A 19,734-nucleotide genomic window follows, 5' to 3' on the forward strand; every position below is an offset into this window, starting at 1 on the left:
TACACCACGGAGCAGCAAGGCGAAAAGTATGACGCGCGCAACCCAAAGGAATGGCTAAGGGAGGGGACGAGCGTCATGGTCAGAGGGTGGCAGGGTGGAATAGACTGGCGCTCGCCGTAGAAGACGGACGTTATTTCGGCACTGCGGCTTAAGCGACGGACTTACGACGAAACTAGACGAAAATTATCGTCTAACATGATTATTTTAATCGATTTATCATCTTGGATATGTTACCTTTGAAATACTCATTGTCAAGTGCAGGTATAAACACAACGCAAAAATTATTTTAAAATCTTTTAACTATACTTTTATTTTTTCTCAAGTCAGTGCACTAAAACAAATACGCATAGAAATCAAAAAATTATGTACAATTTTACATTCAATTTATTTTAATAATACAGCTAATTGTTTATACACTAAACAAATTTAATCAAAATAAAACAATGATTATTATTAAAATTTATTTTTTAATGAACAAATGTGTTTCTATATTCTTGAGGAAACCGGCTACATTTTTATTTTTGCAGATTGTCCTAGGAATATTATACTAATTGACACCTCCGTACAATTTATTTTTATGAATGACTGCCTGTGGAATCTGCCTTTCAGGGGAACCACCACTGGAGAAATAACTATTCTTCATTTTTACACTTATATTTACAGCAAATAGATTATATAAACTGATACGACTCTTCAGCGATGCTTTACTGATCTCTAATCAATTTGTGTAGAGTCAATCTATAATGAAGTTGCGACACGGTTGACAAACTGTGTCATCAGCATACAGAGAGAGCTGACAGGTGGTGGAAATTGACATATCGCAAATGTACAATTTAAAGAAGTAAAGCCCGAACTCCCGTAGAAATTGTATATCTATGGTGCTTATAAGAGGCCGTCAGAACATATTTTGGATATCTAATAAGAACATTCCCATGGCTCTTTTAATATTTAATTTATGTGAATATATTCTACAAATCTTGTAAATTGATGTTTTGTGAAGCGTATTTACTAAACTCAATCGATGCGATATTCATCCATGTGTTCTCAAAACACGTCGCAAGAGCCTCAGCTCTTTCGCGATTGCAGAGTTCTCATCTGCATGTAATATATGTGTAAGGGGCAGTTTAGTTAATTCCTGGCTTAAGATTGTCAAACAATCTCATAGGCTCTTTTTCTTCAGATTTTTATGTGCTGTTAAAGAGGGTAGCTCTCCTCTCTCGTTAGATGGCTGGCTCTTTAAAGAAGTTCTTCAGGGTTGTCCATGCTAGCGCTTAATTCATTTTTGTTTTGGCTGTATTAATAAGTGCAGAATTTGTAGTTTGTCAGGTGGTCTCTCTGGCAGTTGCAGCAGTTTTGGGCAATCGGAAGCTACGTGGCCCAGATCGCAATTCCGACACTCTTGTTTCCAGTTTTTTTGCCACCTAAAAAATAATAAATCTATAGTTTTGTTTGTATATTTTTACACACTATATTTTATGGAAAATTGATATAAAATTATTATTTAATTTTTCCATATCAGTACCACAAGGGAGATTAATTCGGTAGGCCGAAAACCTATTTGACGGATTCTTAGATGTTTGTATGGCGATATATACGACCTCGAATATGTGCGCAGTAACCTAATATTTATTCATTTCGACTTCTAATACAGAAGAAAAAGCTAAAAAATATTTTTTCTATGATGTATTTATATATTGTACATACATATATGCTGTCCTATTTTGTTTACAGCGTTTATCATACTTCTTCGGCGTACACTACATTTTTTAATTTTAATAGAAACCATCTTGGGATTTTTCCAGAAGTCTTCACCAAACTCATCATCTAGAGCAGTGTTCCTTAAACTGGGATTCGTGCATGGGACGTCATTTGAGGAAGGGGGTGGCAGATGGAATATTCCCCCCCCCCCCTCCAATCCTTAAATTTTGCCAGAAAAATGCATTTCATTTAGTGAAATACTATGAATTTTAATGAAATCGAAACATTAATAAAGCGACCACTGACTGGCAAACTTTTGTCTTTCCCCTTGTCAAAAGCTGAAATGATGTCCCTGATTCTAAACCACATGACAATAGTATAATATAAATGAACATGACAATAGTATAATATAAACAAATACTAACCGAACGGACCACCACAATAGCCATCGTAATCTCTAAAAGGAAAAAAACGATCCTTTAGACATAAAGGAATAAGTAAACAATGCGTCGAACCACATCGTAATTACAGAGAAAATATATATTTTTATATTTATAGCGGTTGCGCAAACAATACGCCACCGGGTGAAAGAAAAACCACCAATAATATTTTGCATTACATATTTTACCTTCGAAATGTCCATCAAGCAAATTGGATATCGGATATGTATTAAAAATATAATAGCCATCCTTACCAATATTACTACGGACTTTTAATATAAGAGTATTGGCCAAAATGTATTCAAACCAAATTTTGGTCAATAGGAGGGCGCAAAAATAATTATCACTTCTCAGAACTCAAAATTTCACGGCAAAAGCAATAAAATCGTGTGAGCGCCGTCGCAGTAGGAACGCTCGGTAACGAGCGTTTCTACTACGACTGATACTTTTTTGTACATTTTCATAAATATATGACTTAAAAATTAGCAGTTTTCTTTTAACTTAACCGTGATTTTATTTTGAATTTTTATTTTTTAAGTGTAATTAATTGTATTTTAAAATATGTATATTTTCCATGTAAATTTTCTGTAAATATATTTTCTATGTATGTAAACTTAGTATATCTATTATATTTATGTAATTTGTATCACTATATAAAAAACTATTTTATTAATTTTGTTTGTAATTGCATTTTCTAAATAATATATCGTACGTGCAATATTGTTATCGAGCTCTGCTAAACTCGCTAAAGTATGCCGATATGCTGCAGTTTCCCCGATAATAACCGTCATTGTAGCGCAGGTAGAAACAAAAACAACACACAGTCCTATTTTCGTGCGACGTATACGACTTTCTTCTTGTGATTCGGCTTATGCAAAAAAATCCAAAATTTTACTTCGGTCTAATAATATGTCTAGGTACTATATGTTAATTAAAAGTAATTACAGAAGATTTGAAAATATTAGGAATAAATTTATATTAAAATTGAACGTTTCGTGCCCCTTTTGAATTACTATGTGTAGAACGTCAGAGTTTTACGTTTAATCTCGGGGAGAGAGAGAGTAGGGGCGAGGGGCGAAAAGGTCGTCACTCGATAGCCGCCGGATCGATAAGTAAACATGGCGGCGTGAGGAGGCGGCCGGTTCGAGTTTCGGTTCGGTCGACTTTTCTCGTTCCGCCTCTCGTACGCCGACGGGCGTCTCGGTTCGCGTCTATATCGGTCCATTCGACCCGCGTGGATCGTCCGGTTCGATTTTGGACTCTTTCGGCGGTCGCTCGAGAGTTTCAGCCGGCTGAAAAGCGGCGATCCTTCGGAGATGACGTGATGAGCGGCTGATGGCGGCGTCGGCGCTGGGGCGCGCTCCCCGGGCGTCGGCCCCCCAGAGCGCGGCGCCCTCCGGTCCGCCCACCTTCGGCTTCGGGCCGGGCTTCCAGCCGCAGAGGCCCCCGGCCAGGTACGCGCCCTATCAGCCGAGGCCCCGCGAGCACGTCGTCTACTTCCACGTCAACCCGGGAGTCAACGTCACCTTCCAGATCGGAGACGCGGCGCACCTCATCAGAGGTAATCGGAATCGTAACAGTAACATTTCTAACATCGCCTTCGTCCGAATCGCTTCGCGCCCAAAATATCGACGTGCGCATGCGCGGACGTTTTTCAGCCGGTCTGCTAATGCCACTGCTACTGCTTCTGCTACTGCTACCTTTCAAAATTAGACCTTTGTCCACATTTATCGACGTTTTAAATGAGTTTAGAATCCTACCTTACGTCGGATTCCTATGTACTCGGCTAAATCTCCACTCCGTACCAAGCTGCCATATGGTACGACGAATCTCACTTTTTTCATCCATATTCATATACAGATCCAACTTCTTAATTAAATAAGTTATATTATCAGAGTAAATATTAAATGGTTAGAATCACTCTCCAATTTATTCCATTAAAATATATTACTAATTATTTTTTGTCAATTACTATTAAGAAAAGAGTACGTAGTAAATTCTGTTTATTTAAAATACAACATATTTTTTTAAATAAACTTGGTTATAATAATAGGGCACCCTTATAATGGTGTGCAACTCTTTACAAAAGAAGAGTCAAAATTCTGAGAACTAAACATACGGATTTGTCGTTTTTAATTGCTCACTTGAATTTTAAAAAAAGATTGCAAGTTTAATTCTTCAGTTTCGCTTAATTATTATGTTCAGTTGCCTGAGTTTTGGTAGTTCTAAGCCATAGAAATATCGTTTTCAACAAATAAAATCTACGCATTTAAAAAAATATTATAACGTTCATAAATAACGGGAAATAAAATATTTATATTATAAATATTGCAGTGGAAACGCTCGATTATCTATTGTTAATATATCAATATTATGACTTAAAAAAAATTATCCCCTCTCAGAAGTCAAAAATCCACGTCAAAAGCAATAAAATCGTGTCGGCTCGTTACCGAGCGTTCCCACTGCGACGGCGTCGACACGATTTTATTGCTTTTGACGTGGATTTTCTACTTCTGAGAAGTAATTGTTTTTGCGCCTTCCTATTGACCAAAATTCTTGTTGAATTTACTTCGGTTAATACATGAAGCATTGAAATCATATTTAAAAAAATATTTCGTATGACCTAATATAAAAAAAATAATGACAGTTAATTTATTTATTTAAATTGAATTAAGATTTTAAGTAAATTCGTTGCAGAGTTATTCATGGGTTGTTCACTATTCTGATCCACGCTTGCTCGCACCCAATCTGTTTAAATTTTAAAATGTATTTAGGTAACAAAACGTTGTTGGCTGTTTTAGTAGCCCTTAGGGCCAAACCATTGTCAATCTCGGCAATGTGTCGCAGCGTTTTTGTTATAAATTCTAAACATGTACCATACAAAAATGTATATAAAAGTATACGAAAAACATTGAAAAAACATTATTTTGAAAAACGATTGCTCTTATTTTGCGTTTAAATACGCTACAAAGCCTATAACTAACAAAAAAAAAAACGAAAACTATATATTTAGCTAAAAATGGGAAATTAAATACTTCTGCATTCAATAAATTTAATCTTGTTTGTTTTTGAACATCAATATGAAACAATGCATAATGATAAATATTTAATGTATACCGGTTTATCGAGAACTGATAAATTAAATAAGCTCAAAACAAATATACATATATGTACATACATATATCAACAACAAGCCAGTTTCTCATTACGCTCAATTACCATTATTTGTTAGTAATTGTAATTCAAATTATTCTATAATTAAAGAACTTCTGGAAATAAATTATGCAATGAACTCCTACTAGGTAATATATATATTACATAATGCACTATTCAACGGGAAGTTATATGTGAAAAAAATATAGCACATACAAAATATTATAGATGCTTAACATTTTAACTGCAATGAATTATAAAATTAAATCCCGAAATCTAAAGATTGAAAACAAAGGCTTAGATGAAAAGATGTGAAATTCATATACTTATGTCCAATGCCAATAATTCGAAGCAAGCTTACCTATGACTCCATTTTTCAAATATATTTTTTAGATTGCACTAATCTATTGAAATTCAATACGTGTAGCACTTCTCAAGTTTAACGACATACTGAGTATGTAATTCATAGTTATATACAACAATAATGAATTGATACATACACTTCTATATTATGGTTTTATTAAATATATAATTTAAGTAAAAGTTGAACTCGAAAAACTTGCATTGGTTAATATTTTTTTTCAATCATGATCTTTTTTCTGAAACAGTTTTTTTAATCATAGTCTAATACCTAAATTTACTGCTACTAATTTATATTCGTTTAATATTTCCTCTCATGTCTAATATATTTTAAACGTTCAAAGCAATGAAGCGGCGTCAAAAAACTACAATCTGTCCATTTGAATAATAATGTTTATTGTGAAAGTACTACCTAGAAAGTGGGTGCTTTTGAAGACAATGTTCTGCTCCTTTTATTTCTTGTATGTATAAAAAGGGCTGAAGGGATTTTATACCTGAAATACATCAGTACATACATCTCAAACAACTGTAGTTTATTCAGATTCATAATTTGATGTCGATTTTTACTTTTTTTTATAAATATATTCTTGCTATGATTTTTACAAGAGTCGGGCCCCTCAAGGAGAACGGGCTTCGGGAATTTGTCCTCTCTCCCCCCCCCCCTCTCGGCAGGCCTGTGTGCATAATGTGTAGGACAAAATATTGCTAGACTAAATTTTTATATTCCATCATAAAACATCCAGGGTATGTCACTAATAATATATGTGTACCCTGTTTCGATGAAGAAGTGAATCCTAGGTTCGAATTTTTAAGTTAGTCGCCATCGTAGAAAATATAGTTTCGAAAGTCAAAGCCTTTTTGAAAGTAAAAATGTAAGCACAAGAATGCAGGAACGCGGTCGCATTCGCTTGAGAGTTCTCGAATAGGGATTTCGACCCAAGCAGAGCAGAGTATTATAATGTTATCTGCACGATAACCGAGTCGCGGAATTCGCCACGCGTCACAAATGAAACGCCCGACGACGACCAGAAAAAGTGCAATATTCTGCGCATAAGCATAGCTATTGTGCAGTGGGTTTTTCCTAGAACACGGTTTTATTGTACGTACTGTCAATTTTGCTGGTATTCGCTTTTTTCTGTTTGTTCGTTTCGGAAACAAAAATAAATAAAACACTACAATGGTATTTTTAAAATACTCGGTAAATGTATTTTTCGGATAGTTTATAACATAATTAAAAATATAATATAAAATAATTGTAAAATTGCAGTTTTTTAATAAAATGCATGTTACATTGTTTTGTTTGTTTTTGCATTGCTATTATGAAATAATGTCGATTGCAGTTGTTTTGAAACAATCAGAATAGTTGAGTATACAAGTTATACTCAACTTTTTATTCCTGACGGACCAAATACAGATGTTTACTATGTTACGTGGGCCGCAGCATAATATAATGATGTAAAAATGAAACTCAAATAACACTGGTTAACATTTTCGATTTTTTTATTTTTAACTTGCATAGCAATATCTGATCTTAATGCATTATGCAGAGGTAAATTCAAATTCCAAAGCAAAAAAAATCTAGCACATCAGATTTTTCAGTTAAAGATAAAGCTGCCGTCGCAATTTTATTGCTTTTGACGCGAATTTTTGACTTCTGAGAAGTGATAATTGTTTTTGCGCCCTCCTATTGACCAAAATTCGGTTTGAATATATTTTAACCAATTCTTTCATGTCAGAATAACAAAGTAATATCAGTAAGAATAGCTATCATATTTTTAAAACGTAGTGTAATATCGAAGCGCGGACGAACTTTGGAGCAATATGCGAGATGCGACGTTTGTCTGTACTTCTTTTTCTCTGAGAGATGAGTTGGCCTAGTCTGTATTTTTGACTTCACCTAATGAAAGTTCTAAAACTATAATTATACTTATGGTATTTTTCGATTACCTGTAAATGAATCTGCTCTATATTGTCTTTCTTACGAAACTATGCCCCTGCTTGAATTTAGATGAAGGGTTGTTATTATTATTGTGAAGGGTCATTAATATCCGAGCCGAAAAACGCAGGAAGACCTTCATATTTTTGTAATTGTGTTCCTAGAGCAATGCAAAACAATACAAAAAAAAACAATGCTCAGAGTGTAATGTTGGATTGCATCTTGTTTGTATTAAAAAATGTGATAAATAAATTTAACTGTTAATATACCATCATAAAAAATCTGGCAGGTAATTGGTTAATATACCATCTTCGAGTTTGCAGATACGCTACAGGATCCAATATTGAAAATGTATTTGTTGACTTTTAATGCGAATCTCGGAGGGTTACTTCAAATTGTCATAAATCGTTCCAGAGTATGAAATTTCTTGCTTAATTTCTAAATATACCCGGAATATCCGTAAATAAAAAGTCTTTATATTTCTTACTGCACTTTCTGTAATTTATATTTTATTATTTTTTAAGCTGTTGTTTCTAGTTTGTTTCATCGAAGTAAGCATTTTTTATGTGCATCTTTTAATTGAAACCAGATGGATCTATAAAAAAATGCCACTTTAAAAGTGTATCTAAATTCTAAACCGATCTGAAATGCTTGTAAAGAATTTCGAAAATTGACACACTTTTACAAAATATATGTATAACAGCAAAAAGTTAACCTTTTTGCTAACCATATTGAGGAAGTCTTCAAATCCAATGAAACTGAAATACAAGAAAACCATAAAAACCCTGCACTGCATGCATTGCGTATCATCCTTGTCACAACACCACCCCCCTGATCTTCGAGGGGTGTATATGTTGCCTCAGTCGCAGTCTTGGCCCTCGGTTCCCCTCAGGACAGATCCCTTTGGCCCTGCTTGTGTTATTCTGCTATGCTTTGTTCGTCATAAGTTATGCCTCGCGCCGTACCTCGGACAGCCAGCCCGAGAGTTTACTTCCTCTCAAGGGTTTGGATTTTATCCTCAAGAGGCCCTCCCTCGCTCTCCCACACTATAATCGGCGGATTCTAGCGCGTGGTTAACTAGCGCCGGGTTAAAGAGGACTAAACCCTTCGAACTAGGGATTCCAATCCCGGGATCCCGAACGATTTTCAATACTCGATGAGTCCCGGGATTATAAAACATAATCCCGAATTTTTCGAATTGGTTGATTTATCAAGCACAATCGAATTATTATTGACAACATCGTTATATTTCGTGTACAAACTTGCGCGAGATGCACGTGTCATCTGTGAATCTTTGAGGCTGTGAGTCTGAACGTGCTTTTTCAGCAGTAGGCTGCTTGGGAACCAAAATCAGATCAAGGTAAACGATAAAACACTTGATGCTTTGATGTTACTTCGTGAGTTTTATTCAAAATAATGTTTTCAATTAATTGTGTCTATGAATGTACATAGGTATGTACATACATTGTCAAAAGTTCATTTTTTTCTTCTCAAATAAATATATAAGACCTTCCCTTTTTTATTTTTATTATATTATTTTCTATTTTAAGTCCAAGACTAAAATTATACGTACTTTATACATTGTACGTTATAAAAAACAGATGTAAAAATATATTGTATTATTCATTTTAAATTATTTTTATCGATAAAATAACATGAAAATTATCCCGGGACTGGTCCCGGGATCCCGGGATCGACTAATTGCAATACCGAAATCCCGGGATCAAAATTTTGGCCCGGGATTGGAATCCCTACTTCGAACTGATCTTAATGAAACTCATTTACTATTAGTGATTTTGTAGTGTAGAACAGAAAACAGTGAGGGGATTCCCTGGGCAAAATCTGTCAAATATCTCGGATTGCAACTGGATTGCCGATTAAATTAGAAAAAAATAAGCAAGTTGAAACCATTAGACAAAAAGGAATCGCAGCTATCTCTCTCAGCTGTTGCTCTAATTTTCCGAAGAAGAAGCGGTCTCAGTAGCAAAAATAAACGTTTGTTGTATAAATCTATGATACGGCCGTTGATGACATATATACACCTGTATGGTATATTCCAAAGCTCAAAGCAAGTGCTTAAGAAACGCCTTAAATGCCCACCCTAGAACTGATGTCAAAGAACTTCACTTGCAAAGTGGAAGTCTAAAGACAAAGGACTTTTGCCATAGACAGACACAACAAAAGTTTAAAAAGCAGAAAGATAAATAATACCTATCTATTGGCAAATACAACCTTAATATCTTACCGTTTAGATATAAGCATGAGCTACCTAACATATATTAAGAAACGAAACGTCCGAATAGTTTAATGATCTGCATTCAGGTGCTTACTGCTGTGACACCTGCAAGTCTCCGGAGAAGGTGGGAGCGCCAAATATTCGGTTTAAAATCCGCACAAGAGTCGTCCACCGCTAGCCCCCGCACTCAACATTGAACCAAAAATACCACGTAAACCAATTCGTGCGATTACATTCATTAGAATAATTGTAAAAACTGTTAATTATTTATAAGTTAAAATAATTGTATTCAAAATCTTTTTCGATAGTTCGCGAAATTGATGGGAAAATTGTTAACTATCTTTAAAAATCTTTAAATTAAAAAATAACAGATCCGCAAAGAGATTTTTGTCAACTTTACACAAAAATAATAATTTGAAGAAACTGAAAAGGGTAATAACTTAGGTTAGGTATAAACGTATTACATCCAAAAATTAAAAACTTGTTAAATTAACTATTTTTATAAAGCGTATTTTAGCTGAAATAAACTTTTTTTGTGGTACGACTTTTTATACACAGACTGAGCAGTGATGAAAATATGATACAATGCATGTACTTAGTATTTTTTGGATAACACTTGCCAGCTGCTCGGTGTCTAAATATTTAGATCCGCGGTGAAAACCCAGGGGGCGGACGTCGCCAATGCGCAAATCATCACCAAACCCCTCTGACGCCATCGAAGTCATTGTATTCGAACGCATCTCCGGAATCTCCCGAGGAATGCGGCCGCCGTCGTCGCGCGTACGTTCGTTCGTCTTTCGCGCGTTATTCGGACCGCCTTGACCTTTCGCTCGAGACGCTGGCCGTTCTCTTCACTTCTCATCTCGAGAAAGGCTCGAAGAGACGAAACACGAAAAAAGGGGGCGTCGGCGTAAATAGGTCAGGAGAGTCGCACCCTCGGGCCGGAGACGGCGATCGGCAGCGGCGGCTGGACGAGTGCGACGGGCGGGGACGGCGCACTATGGGGCAAGACTAATAAATGCTCCAAAATACAACATCTTGAGAAGTTTTTTATATCTTAATAATATGATTGTTTGTTGTATACGTAGGATTTGCCCCAAATAGAGAATGTCAAAATTGCAATCGCAGATGATAGAGAAATCCTGGCAGTGGGAAAATAAACATCGAATTTAGGAAAAGTGCAATAGCTAATGAAGTTTGGAACTAATTCGATGTATTAGATTTGTTTTGTGCGGATTTGCATATACATTAAATAACTAGAAATAAATTAACCGCGATCTTTGTATATTGAAACAACAAATACAAAAACGTAAAACGAAAATAAACAGAAGAAGTACAAGTAGACCTCGCATCTCGCATATTGCTCCATAGTTTGACAGCACTACTAGTACACTGTTTTAAAAATATGATTAAAAATATCCTTACCGATATTAATCTGGATTTCTGATATAAGAGGCTGGCTTCAAACCGAATTTTGGTCAATAATAATTTATATTTATAATTTTTTTATGTTTCGTTTTTTATAGCTATTGCGCTATTATTGTTGTTGAAAGCTCTACTGAAAGTTCGCAATTAACATTGTCTTATTCTTTTTTCAACTTCTATTTTATTTTTAGATATTATAATAGAATTTTCGCATAAATCAACGCGGAGTTTGAACAATTTTAATTCCAGAGATTTAATATTAGTTACTGCTTCTGTGAAATTCAAAGTAGGATCTTGCAATCGCTTTTAATTTGATTTTTTTTCATAAAGTTCCATAAATTTAGCAAAACAATGAAATCGCAATTGAAAATATTTTTTAGCGATTGTTTTGCATCGCTTTTAGTTTCAAACATCGTATGATCTTTTGCAAATTTTCTACAATTTCGACTAACATATCTAGTGACTTCAAATAGCATATAAGGATGATGCTTCAAACAGCTTGTAAGGATGACCCTTTGAGTAAAGCTCGGGTCTACGACCGGTTTTTGCGGTTTAAAAGGAGGGAAATCACGATTGAAGACCAACCTCGTTGAAAAAATCAACACCTTCGTCCGTGAAGATCTTAGCCGAAGAATTTATCAACTCTCAAATGTCTGGAATGTCATGTAGTTGAATTCGGAAGATTTGCACATGAAAAAATTTGTAGACAAATTTGTTCTTCAGATCAAAGGGAGCGTCGCCTCCAGGCCTGACATGAGTTGAAAACTCAGTTGGAAGAGAAGCCATATCTTTTGTATATATCAACCAAGCAACAATCAAGCCAGCGGAACTCGGCTCACTCTCCTCGTCCTAAAAAAGCACGTCAAGTGAAGTCAAAGATCAAGACTATGCTTATTAAAAAAAATCTGACAGATGTGTTGTGTACAAACTGTTAACCCAAACAGTTAACTAACACTTTTACATGGAGGTATCGAAAAGGCGGAGAGAGAGAGCATCAGAAAGAAGAGCATCTCACACCGCGTTGTATGTGAGACTCCCTACTCACCTGCCCTGCCCCTCTGTGATTTTTTCCCCTATACTCAAATTTTTTTAGACTATGGAAGAGGTAAAAACAAAATCGCTAGAGAGGTTAAAAGACATCCCATTATGTGAGTTCCAGAACTGTTTTAAACAATGGAAAAAACGATTGGACAAGTGATTATTAGTGAATGAAAAGTAATTTGAAGGTGAGCAAAATTTAGTGTAAAAATAAAAAAATGGTCCCCCTCGTAATGTTATGTGATTCCTGTCGAAATCAAATATATTGTTTCAATGTGGATTATTACTATCTTTGTGTTGGCACTCCTCTCAATAGTTTGACACAGTTTATAAAAATAAGGACCGTATTTCGAAAGATATTATTACTTGTTATGCGCATGGTTGGTTATGCAATGTGTTTAATTAGAAAAATAATTATTTTAAAAAGTAGTTCAACCAGTGCTTCTTTTATATGATTTGAATTTTGTAAAATTCAGATTAAATTTGGATATTCGGATTTTTCAAAACATCACTGAATTTGCAATCAAATCCACTAGAGAAATTCTCTCTTCGCTGACAGAAATATGTTATAGCTCTAAATATTAATAATTTGTTTTTGCTTGATAATTTGTGAACAACTAATGTAAATTATATATTTTTTATTTAAATTATATAACAAAACTATTGTTACATATCGTTTATTATATTTCGTTAAAAATAATTATGACCCTTGTGTGTCCGTCGCGTCGCACAGTGCGACGACGGCGAGCGGAGTAGAGGAGGGTTCGACGGAGGGGGCAGAACCGCTCCGCGCCAGTCGTCGCCGGTCGCCGACGGAATCGCTCGTCGCGCGTGCTAGTGCGTGGCCCTTCGCGCGTGCGATCGCGTAAGTGGTCGTGTGATCGCGCTACTCTGCGCGCGGCGTGCGTCCGGCGCGTCGCGCGAGCGAGCGAGCACGTTCGAGACGGTGGACGGGCGTCGCCTGTCGGCCGGCGCCGGGGGAGGCGCGCCGGCGGACGAAGGTCAAGGTCGCGAACTCGTCCTAGGTCAGTTCGGCGTCCCTCGGCGTCGAAGGGGATCGGGGGAGGTCGTCGACCCCCGCGCCGTCGCCGCCGAAGGGGTCGACGACCCGACGCCGCTTTTCGCGACTGAGGTTCCGTTAGCCGCCGTTCTGCTGCCGGAAAACGCGCTCGAATTCCTCGCTAATCGCCTCTCTCTCCTCTCCTGCCTCGCTGCTGCTGCGGTGTCGACCTTCGACGGACCGCCGGCGAAAGGAAGCGGAGAGAAATCGCATCGCGCGAGCGGGAGAGGAGAAAGCGGCCGGCGTGGATCGCGGCGGCGACGGCGACGGAATGCGCCTTCGGTCGACGCACCCGACCTTGGCAAAGGTCGATCCAGTGACGTCCCTGCTGTTTTTCTTCCAGAGGCCGACCTCCTCCCCCCATCTCCAGCTGACTGTCGGAGATCGTGCAGTTGTCGTATTGACAAGTTGAACGCGTTTATAATCTCACTCCAGCTGACCAAAGTGTCAAAGATCATTTTTATCTCATATTCAGAGAATAGCATTGTAATGAGTCGATTCCAAAACATTGAAGGCAAACTCAACACGTAACGCTTGATCTCCCATACTCCCACCACTTAACTCCTATTTTTAATCGACTGGGTCAATGTTTATAAACATTGCCTCATTTGAAACCAAAAGTCTAAATTTCTCATAAGCACGAATTTATTTATTTTTTGCTCAGTAGTGAGCGTATTGTTGCATATTAATTATTTAATTTTTAAACGATTCATTGTCAAAGATCGAGATCCTCGCGTAGAGCAGGTTTAAGACCTTTCTCTTCTTCTGAGAATGCCTTTAAAATCCCATATGCTTTTGAAATTCCGATTCTGGATGGGTATTTTTCATAGCGAATCGCTTTTCGGCTCGATATTCGAAGCGTATACTCTTTGTGCGAACCAAACGGAGCATAAATAAAAACAAACGAATTGCTTTTGCTTTGGAGGCCGACAACTTTCAATCTGCCGACGCGATCTTCTTATCCTTCCTGTTGCAAAAATCTTGGTTCGAGGCTGGCTATCTGCGTCCAGTGCGCGAGCAGCTATAAAAATATTTTAACAATAACATTTTGTCAATCTAAACCGGTGAATCGTCGAGCGTTTGGAGTTTGGATAACACTGTACAACAATTTCGCATTTTATACCACGAAGATTTTTTATATTTAATGAGTTTTGGGTTATATTTTAGTTAGGTAAAAGTGAAATTTTAATATTAAAAACTACAAGCAAAATTATAATCCCTAATGCACATTTTTTTTCCAATTTTCGTATTTTGATCTATTTTGAAAAAAAAATACATTATTGTGCATACAAAACATTTAAAACAATATCGCTTAACCCTTTTAATGCCAGATTATTTTGCCTTATGCGAAAACTACCAAGCCCTTTTTTATAGAAAAATAATCTAATAATGCTTATATATATATTAAAAAAAGAAGTTTGCTCTCAATGATGTATATAATAATAAAGGGGGATAATATTTATATTTTATAAAAATAGAACAACAATAAAATCATTTATTAACACTTCATGTGCATATTTCCATATCAGATGAGCGTATATAAGCGCTCTACTTAAATATTTTATTAGCCAGTGTTATAAAATAAGCAGCATACACTGACTCCTCTTATTGGAGTTATACTTCGTTTTATATAACAGAGTCACTTTGAGGCTTATCTCGTATTTCACAACTTTATTTCTTAAAGTTGTTATATACGTTCCAACTACTTCATTGTATTATTATCGCTATACATTTACAATGAAAATGATTGATAAATTATTGATATTGATAGCTTATAACTTTCACTATTTCAACATAAAAAATATAGTAGCATTTCTAAATGTGTTTAAAATATAGTATATCCGCGTGGAGCGTACATCCAAAGTTGTCATCTCTTTTTCATTTATGAATGATGACGGAATGGATGGATCTCTAAGTGACTCTGTTAAAAGGAACGGAGTATATGACTTTATAAACACGTGTAGTGAGTTGAGCCGCGTTCCGGTACTTTTCATAAATCTGCAAAATTTCATAACAAAATCAATTTATTTTTTTGTTCACTTTATGCGCACGTGTCATATGATAATTATAATAACTACATATTCCATTTATATTGTTAGTTTTTTTACTCATATAGTATATTTGATTTATATAATAAAAATATTATTTTTATTCATTAATAAAAAAACACATATGGATTTGAAAATTCTATTATATAATACATACAATACTGCAACGTTAGAAAAACACCCTTATATAGTACAATAAATATTATTTTTATTCTCGCAAAAACATTTCAAAAATGAAAATTATTTCACAAACGAAAATTGCGCACAGCTATCTTAAAATACACATATACATAGGATATTTAAGAATACGTCATTATATAAAACAATGATGCCTGTATATGTAACAGATGTTAATATGATTTTAATTTTAAAATATTTTATTATTTTATATTAGTAATTTACATTGGTATGATACGCTTACACACCTTATAATTACACAATTTTTTACTTAAAAATATAAAGTAGTTATAAAAATAATTAAATATATTTGATAATCGAATGTTCAACATTTTCGAATGCGCAATAATTCGCTCACCGAAAGATACCTGTTATTGTTTTGCCTCATCTGGCATCCCATTACAAAAAAGCCCAGCGGCTATTTGCTTTTGTTACATACAAAAATATACGGGGAAACGTCATAAAATACATTAGACATGCCTAATTAGAGCAAATATATCCCATTTACTTTGAAGAAGCATACACATAACAAAAAATAATTGAATAGGTATAAATGTTTAAAAAAAATGCAAGGCCGAAAAATCGGCCCGCGATAGTTTTGCACAAGTAGTGCGGGCTGATTTTTCGGCCCTCTTCCATTAAAAGGATTAATAAACTAAAAAAAAATTGAGAGAAAATCTATTTTTTTTAATCTATCATCTTAGTATATATTCACATATTTTACGATTAAGTGCTAAAAATAACCGTAACATAAAATATAACCATCTAAAAATTAAAAATTGGCGTTTCCCAAGACTTTTTTTAGTACCCCTAGCTTAACCGCATTATTTGCTGATGTCACATCAAAATCCTAAAGAGCAGTAGATATATTTTAAATATAAATTAGTCGCTAAAATTATAATCTATAACAAATTTCTAGATTGGCATTAAAATACTTAGGTCTAATTAAAAAAAAACATTTTTATAGATGCATTTAAAATGTTTTTTGAGAATTGGACATTTATATTAAGTTATCTTATCTTCGCGGTAAATATATTGTTGTACAATGTTTATGTGTGTATCTAAACAAACGCTCGTCGCGCACGCGCCGCGACACCGCACGCAGATAGCCTCGGATAGGGTATATATACCGCTGGATCGTCGGGTCGCGTTCGTAGTGAGTAACCTAAAGTGTGACCGTGCAGATGGATCGGTGACATGGCGCCGGCGAGGAGACCGTGAAGAGGAGATGGTGCGCGTGGACGCGGCTGGGGCCGCCGGCACCGCCGCTTCGGCCGCCCCGCACCACGACGCGATGTACTACGGGGACGCTTACTACCACCCGACCGCCGCCGACCACTACTACCCGCCGCCGCCGGACATGTGCCCGGGCCACCCGCAGATGTGCACCCTGCAGTCGGACTACGGTACGTCAGCTGTTCGACGCCGCGCCGCCGTATCGATCACGCCGCGGTGACAGCGAGCGGTAGCCATGGCGACCGCCCCCGCCCGCCGCTGGTCCAATCTCCTCTCCGGAGTGGAGTGCCCGGCGAATGTAGGTTGCCGAACGAAAGGTCGCCGCCGGGGCGAGGTTGCCTTAGAAACGTCTAGTCTCTTCTCTGTCTGTAAAAATTCAGCACCGACGACTTGTTCGTAGGGCCTGATTTTTTACATAAAAAATCACATTTAAGCAAAAATAGTACTTTCCATTCTCAACGTTCGCAGCATTTCACGAACAAATCGTAATTTCACGCAAAATCATAAGCAGAACTACCAACTACCCTACTAAAAAATAGTTTTATTAAAAATTTAAATAAACAAATAACTGTTACTGAAAATTCTAATAAGCATTTTATATTTAGTCTCAAGATTTAGTCACGTAGCGTGAAAATGAAGTAAAGTTTATTATAAACTGCCAAGTACATTCCGTTCTATGAGGCGTGAAATTCAGTCATTGAAAGAATGGAAATTTGCCCCCTCCCCTTGAATTTGGCCAGAAAAATGCATGGACGTCATTTCAGATTTTTCCAGGTGGGCGGAGAAGAGAAGTTAGGCGCTCAGTGATTTTTTTTAACATTTCGACTTCATAGTATTTCATTATATGATATGCATTTTTCTGTTTTACTGTATCGAATCCTGACTTTTGTTATAAGGTTATTAGTTAAAGCATATCTAAACCGAATTTTGACCAATAGGAGAGCGTAAAAAACAATATTATTCCTTCTCAGAAGTCAAAAATCCACGTCAAAAGCAATAAAATCGTGCCGTCGCCATCACGCGACGCACACCTGTTTTTGAGATAAGGGATAAACGATAATAAAGGGTGGGCCTTTTCAATATTTTTTCGTTCAACGAACGGATTCTGCGAATTTCTGTCATAGTAGGAAACACCGAAAAACATTATATTCGTTTAACGTTCGAATTCTCCGAATTTCGGTCATAGTTTGTATGTTGGACTTGCCCTAATAAAGTTCTAAAACTGGTTTTAAAACTTTCATTAGGTAAATTGGTGAATTAGTGGGTTTGGGTTTGAACAGCAAATGGACGTTTCGAAACTGAATTGAGTTTCATAGACATTTTAGAGCAGCTTTTAATTTCACTAATGCCTACCAGTTAAAATATGTTTTCGCTAGTAGAAATATATATTTACTGGTGAAAATGTATTCGGACTTCACTATATAACTTCGGGATAGATTCGAGACTGATTTTCTTTGAGAGATAACCAGAGAATCTCCGGTTTACTATCATGGACGTCATTTCAGATTTTTACAGGGAGGGGAGCAAAAATTGGAATACGACCACTGACCTCATTTTATTTATGCCTCACCCCGGAAAAATCTGAAATGACGCCGCTGGTAAAATTGTTGATTTTTTATTAATAAATTATTTTATTTAAAACAAATAAGTGGTCGAGTAAAAATTGTAATTAAATTATTAGTATAGTCAATTCGCTCTCAGAATAAAAATGTCATTCATATTTAATTTTTTTTTATAGCTGGTTGTTGGTATTTATACGGTAGTAATCTTCATTTATGTTGAAACATTATCATACATTTTTTTGCTGTTTTTAAATCTATGTTTCAATAAATCCATTTAGATGTCATTTATTTTTATTTGAATGTAGTCTTGGTAGCAACTGACATCCACAATCAATACTAATAATAGCATTTTCACATTTTGTTGCATAATGTTCACGTTGCATTTCTTCGATTATATAATCTGTCTGTTTTAGCTCTTATGTAGCTGGTCGATAAGATAACGATTTTCGCGCTCTATTTTCATCTGAACCTCTAGCATTTCCAGAGCTATTTTCGAATAATAATATCTAGTTTCTCACATACCGGCCGGCGCCATTAATTAGCGTTCGATGCGTCACGCCGTTTCCCGTTAGCCGAGGTCAGTTAATGGCGGTAGGCATGCCGAAAATTTTCCGCTGCAACTTTTCCGACCGGGAGGAGAGCGAGGAGAAAAGTAGGTCGCGAATGTCAGCTGATCGGTGCGGGGCATACCTGGGCTGCCCGGGGCTGCGTCGCTAACACCTGTTGCGGCGTCGCGACGCCATATAGTGTAGCTGGCTAGCTACCGCACACTATGTATGTATATCCGGAACACGCCCCGCGGCAGCTGCTGCGCCCGGGCTTTTCCGGAAAATTCGCCAGCGAAGGGGGAGGTAGATGCAAAAGCGCATGTCGTTCGCGGACTGAAAATGTCGATAGAAGGTTGCGTAGGGGTGCGGTTCGATATTAGTTATTGTGGAAATACTACCATATTTCGAAATGATGTGCTAATAATTTATCAGATTTTCCGTCCAAGAAGTTTTGAGGTACATGACAGACAATCGTACACAATTTTACCGTGTCTATTATGTAGCAAAGAATATGAGGTTATAAATAGTATTTTTTTTTAATTTGTTATCTACAATTTCTCTTCAGACGGTTGTGATCCATTCACTTCGTTCATTCTTCAGTATGCTTTTATACTACAAAGCGGACAAACCATGGTGCGTCCATTATTATTCTCAGTATTTTGTTCTATCTACGGTTAAATCGGCTACAAGATGAATGTGCATCGTTTTATGTAGTCATAGGGATTGCAAATTCAGAGCTGCTATGGAAAATCTGAATATTCGAATTTCTTAAAACTCAAAATCCAAATATCCGGATAAAAAAATATTAAATCTTCAG

At 36.4% G+C, this 19,734-nt stretch overlaps 1 protein-coding gene and 1 long non-coding RNA gene across 7 annotated transcripts in view; one reads left to right on the forward strand and one right to left on the reverse strand.

Annotated features, from left to right (window-relative positions):
- Positions 1-284: 284 nt before the first annotated feature.
- On the reverse strand, positions 285-5,743 carry LOC148233642 (uncharacterized). The gene is made up of 2 exons (XR_015810255.1): positions 5,653-5,743; positions 285-1,421 (listed from the first exon to the last, which is right to left on the reverse strand). It is a non-coding gene; the product is annotated as an uncharacterized LOC148233642 (long non-coding RNA).
- Positions 3,246-19,734, forward strand: part of mtgo (miles to go) — a 67,745-nt gene continuing 51,256 nt past the window's right edge. Inside the window, exons 1-2 of one of the 6 annotated variants that reach the window (XM_088188836.1) lie at positions 13,081-13,311; positions 16,756-16,977. In XM_088188836.1, the coding sequence (XP_088044962.1) occupies positions 16,800-16,977 (178 nt within the window). In that variant the 5' untranslated portion in view covers positions 13,081-13,311; positions 16,756-16,799. Of the gene's footprint in view, positions 3,700-13,080; positions 13,312-15,894; positions 16,978-19,734 lie in introns of those variants that run through there. The other 5 variants (XM_088188839.1, XM_088188838.1, XM_088188837.1 and 2 more) reach the window with 5 other exon arrangements.

Source organism: Plectrocnemia conspersa, unplaced genomic scaffold (assembly GCF_051122295.1).
Source record: "Plectrocnemia conspersa isolate PC_06_02 unplaced genomic scaffold, ASM5112229v1 ptg000007l, whole genome shotgun sequence".
NCBI classification, from domain to species: Eukaryota; Metazoa; Arthropoda; class Insecta; order Trichoptera; family Polycentropodidae; genus Plectrocnemia; species Plectrocnemia conspersa.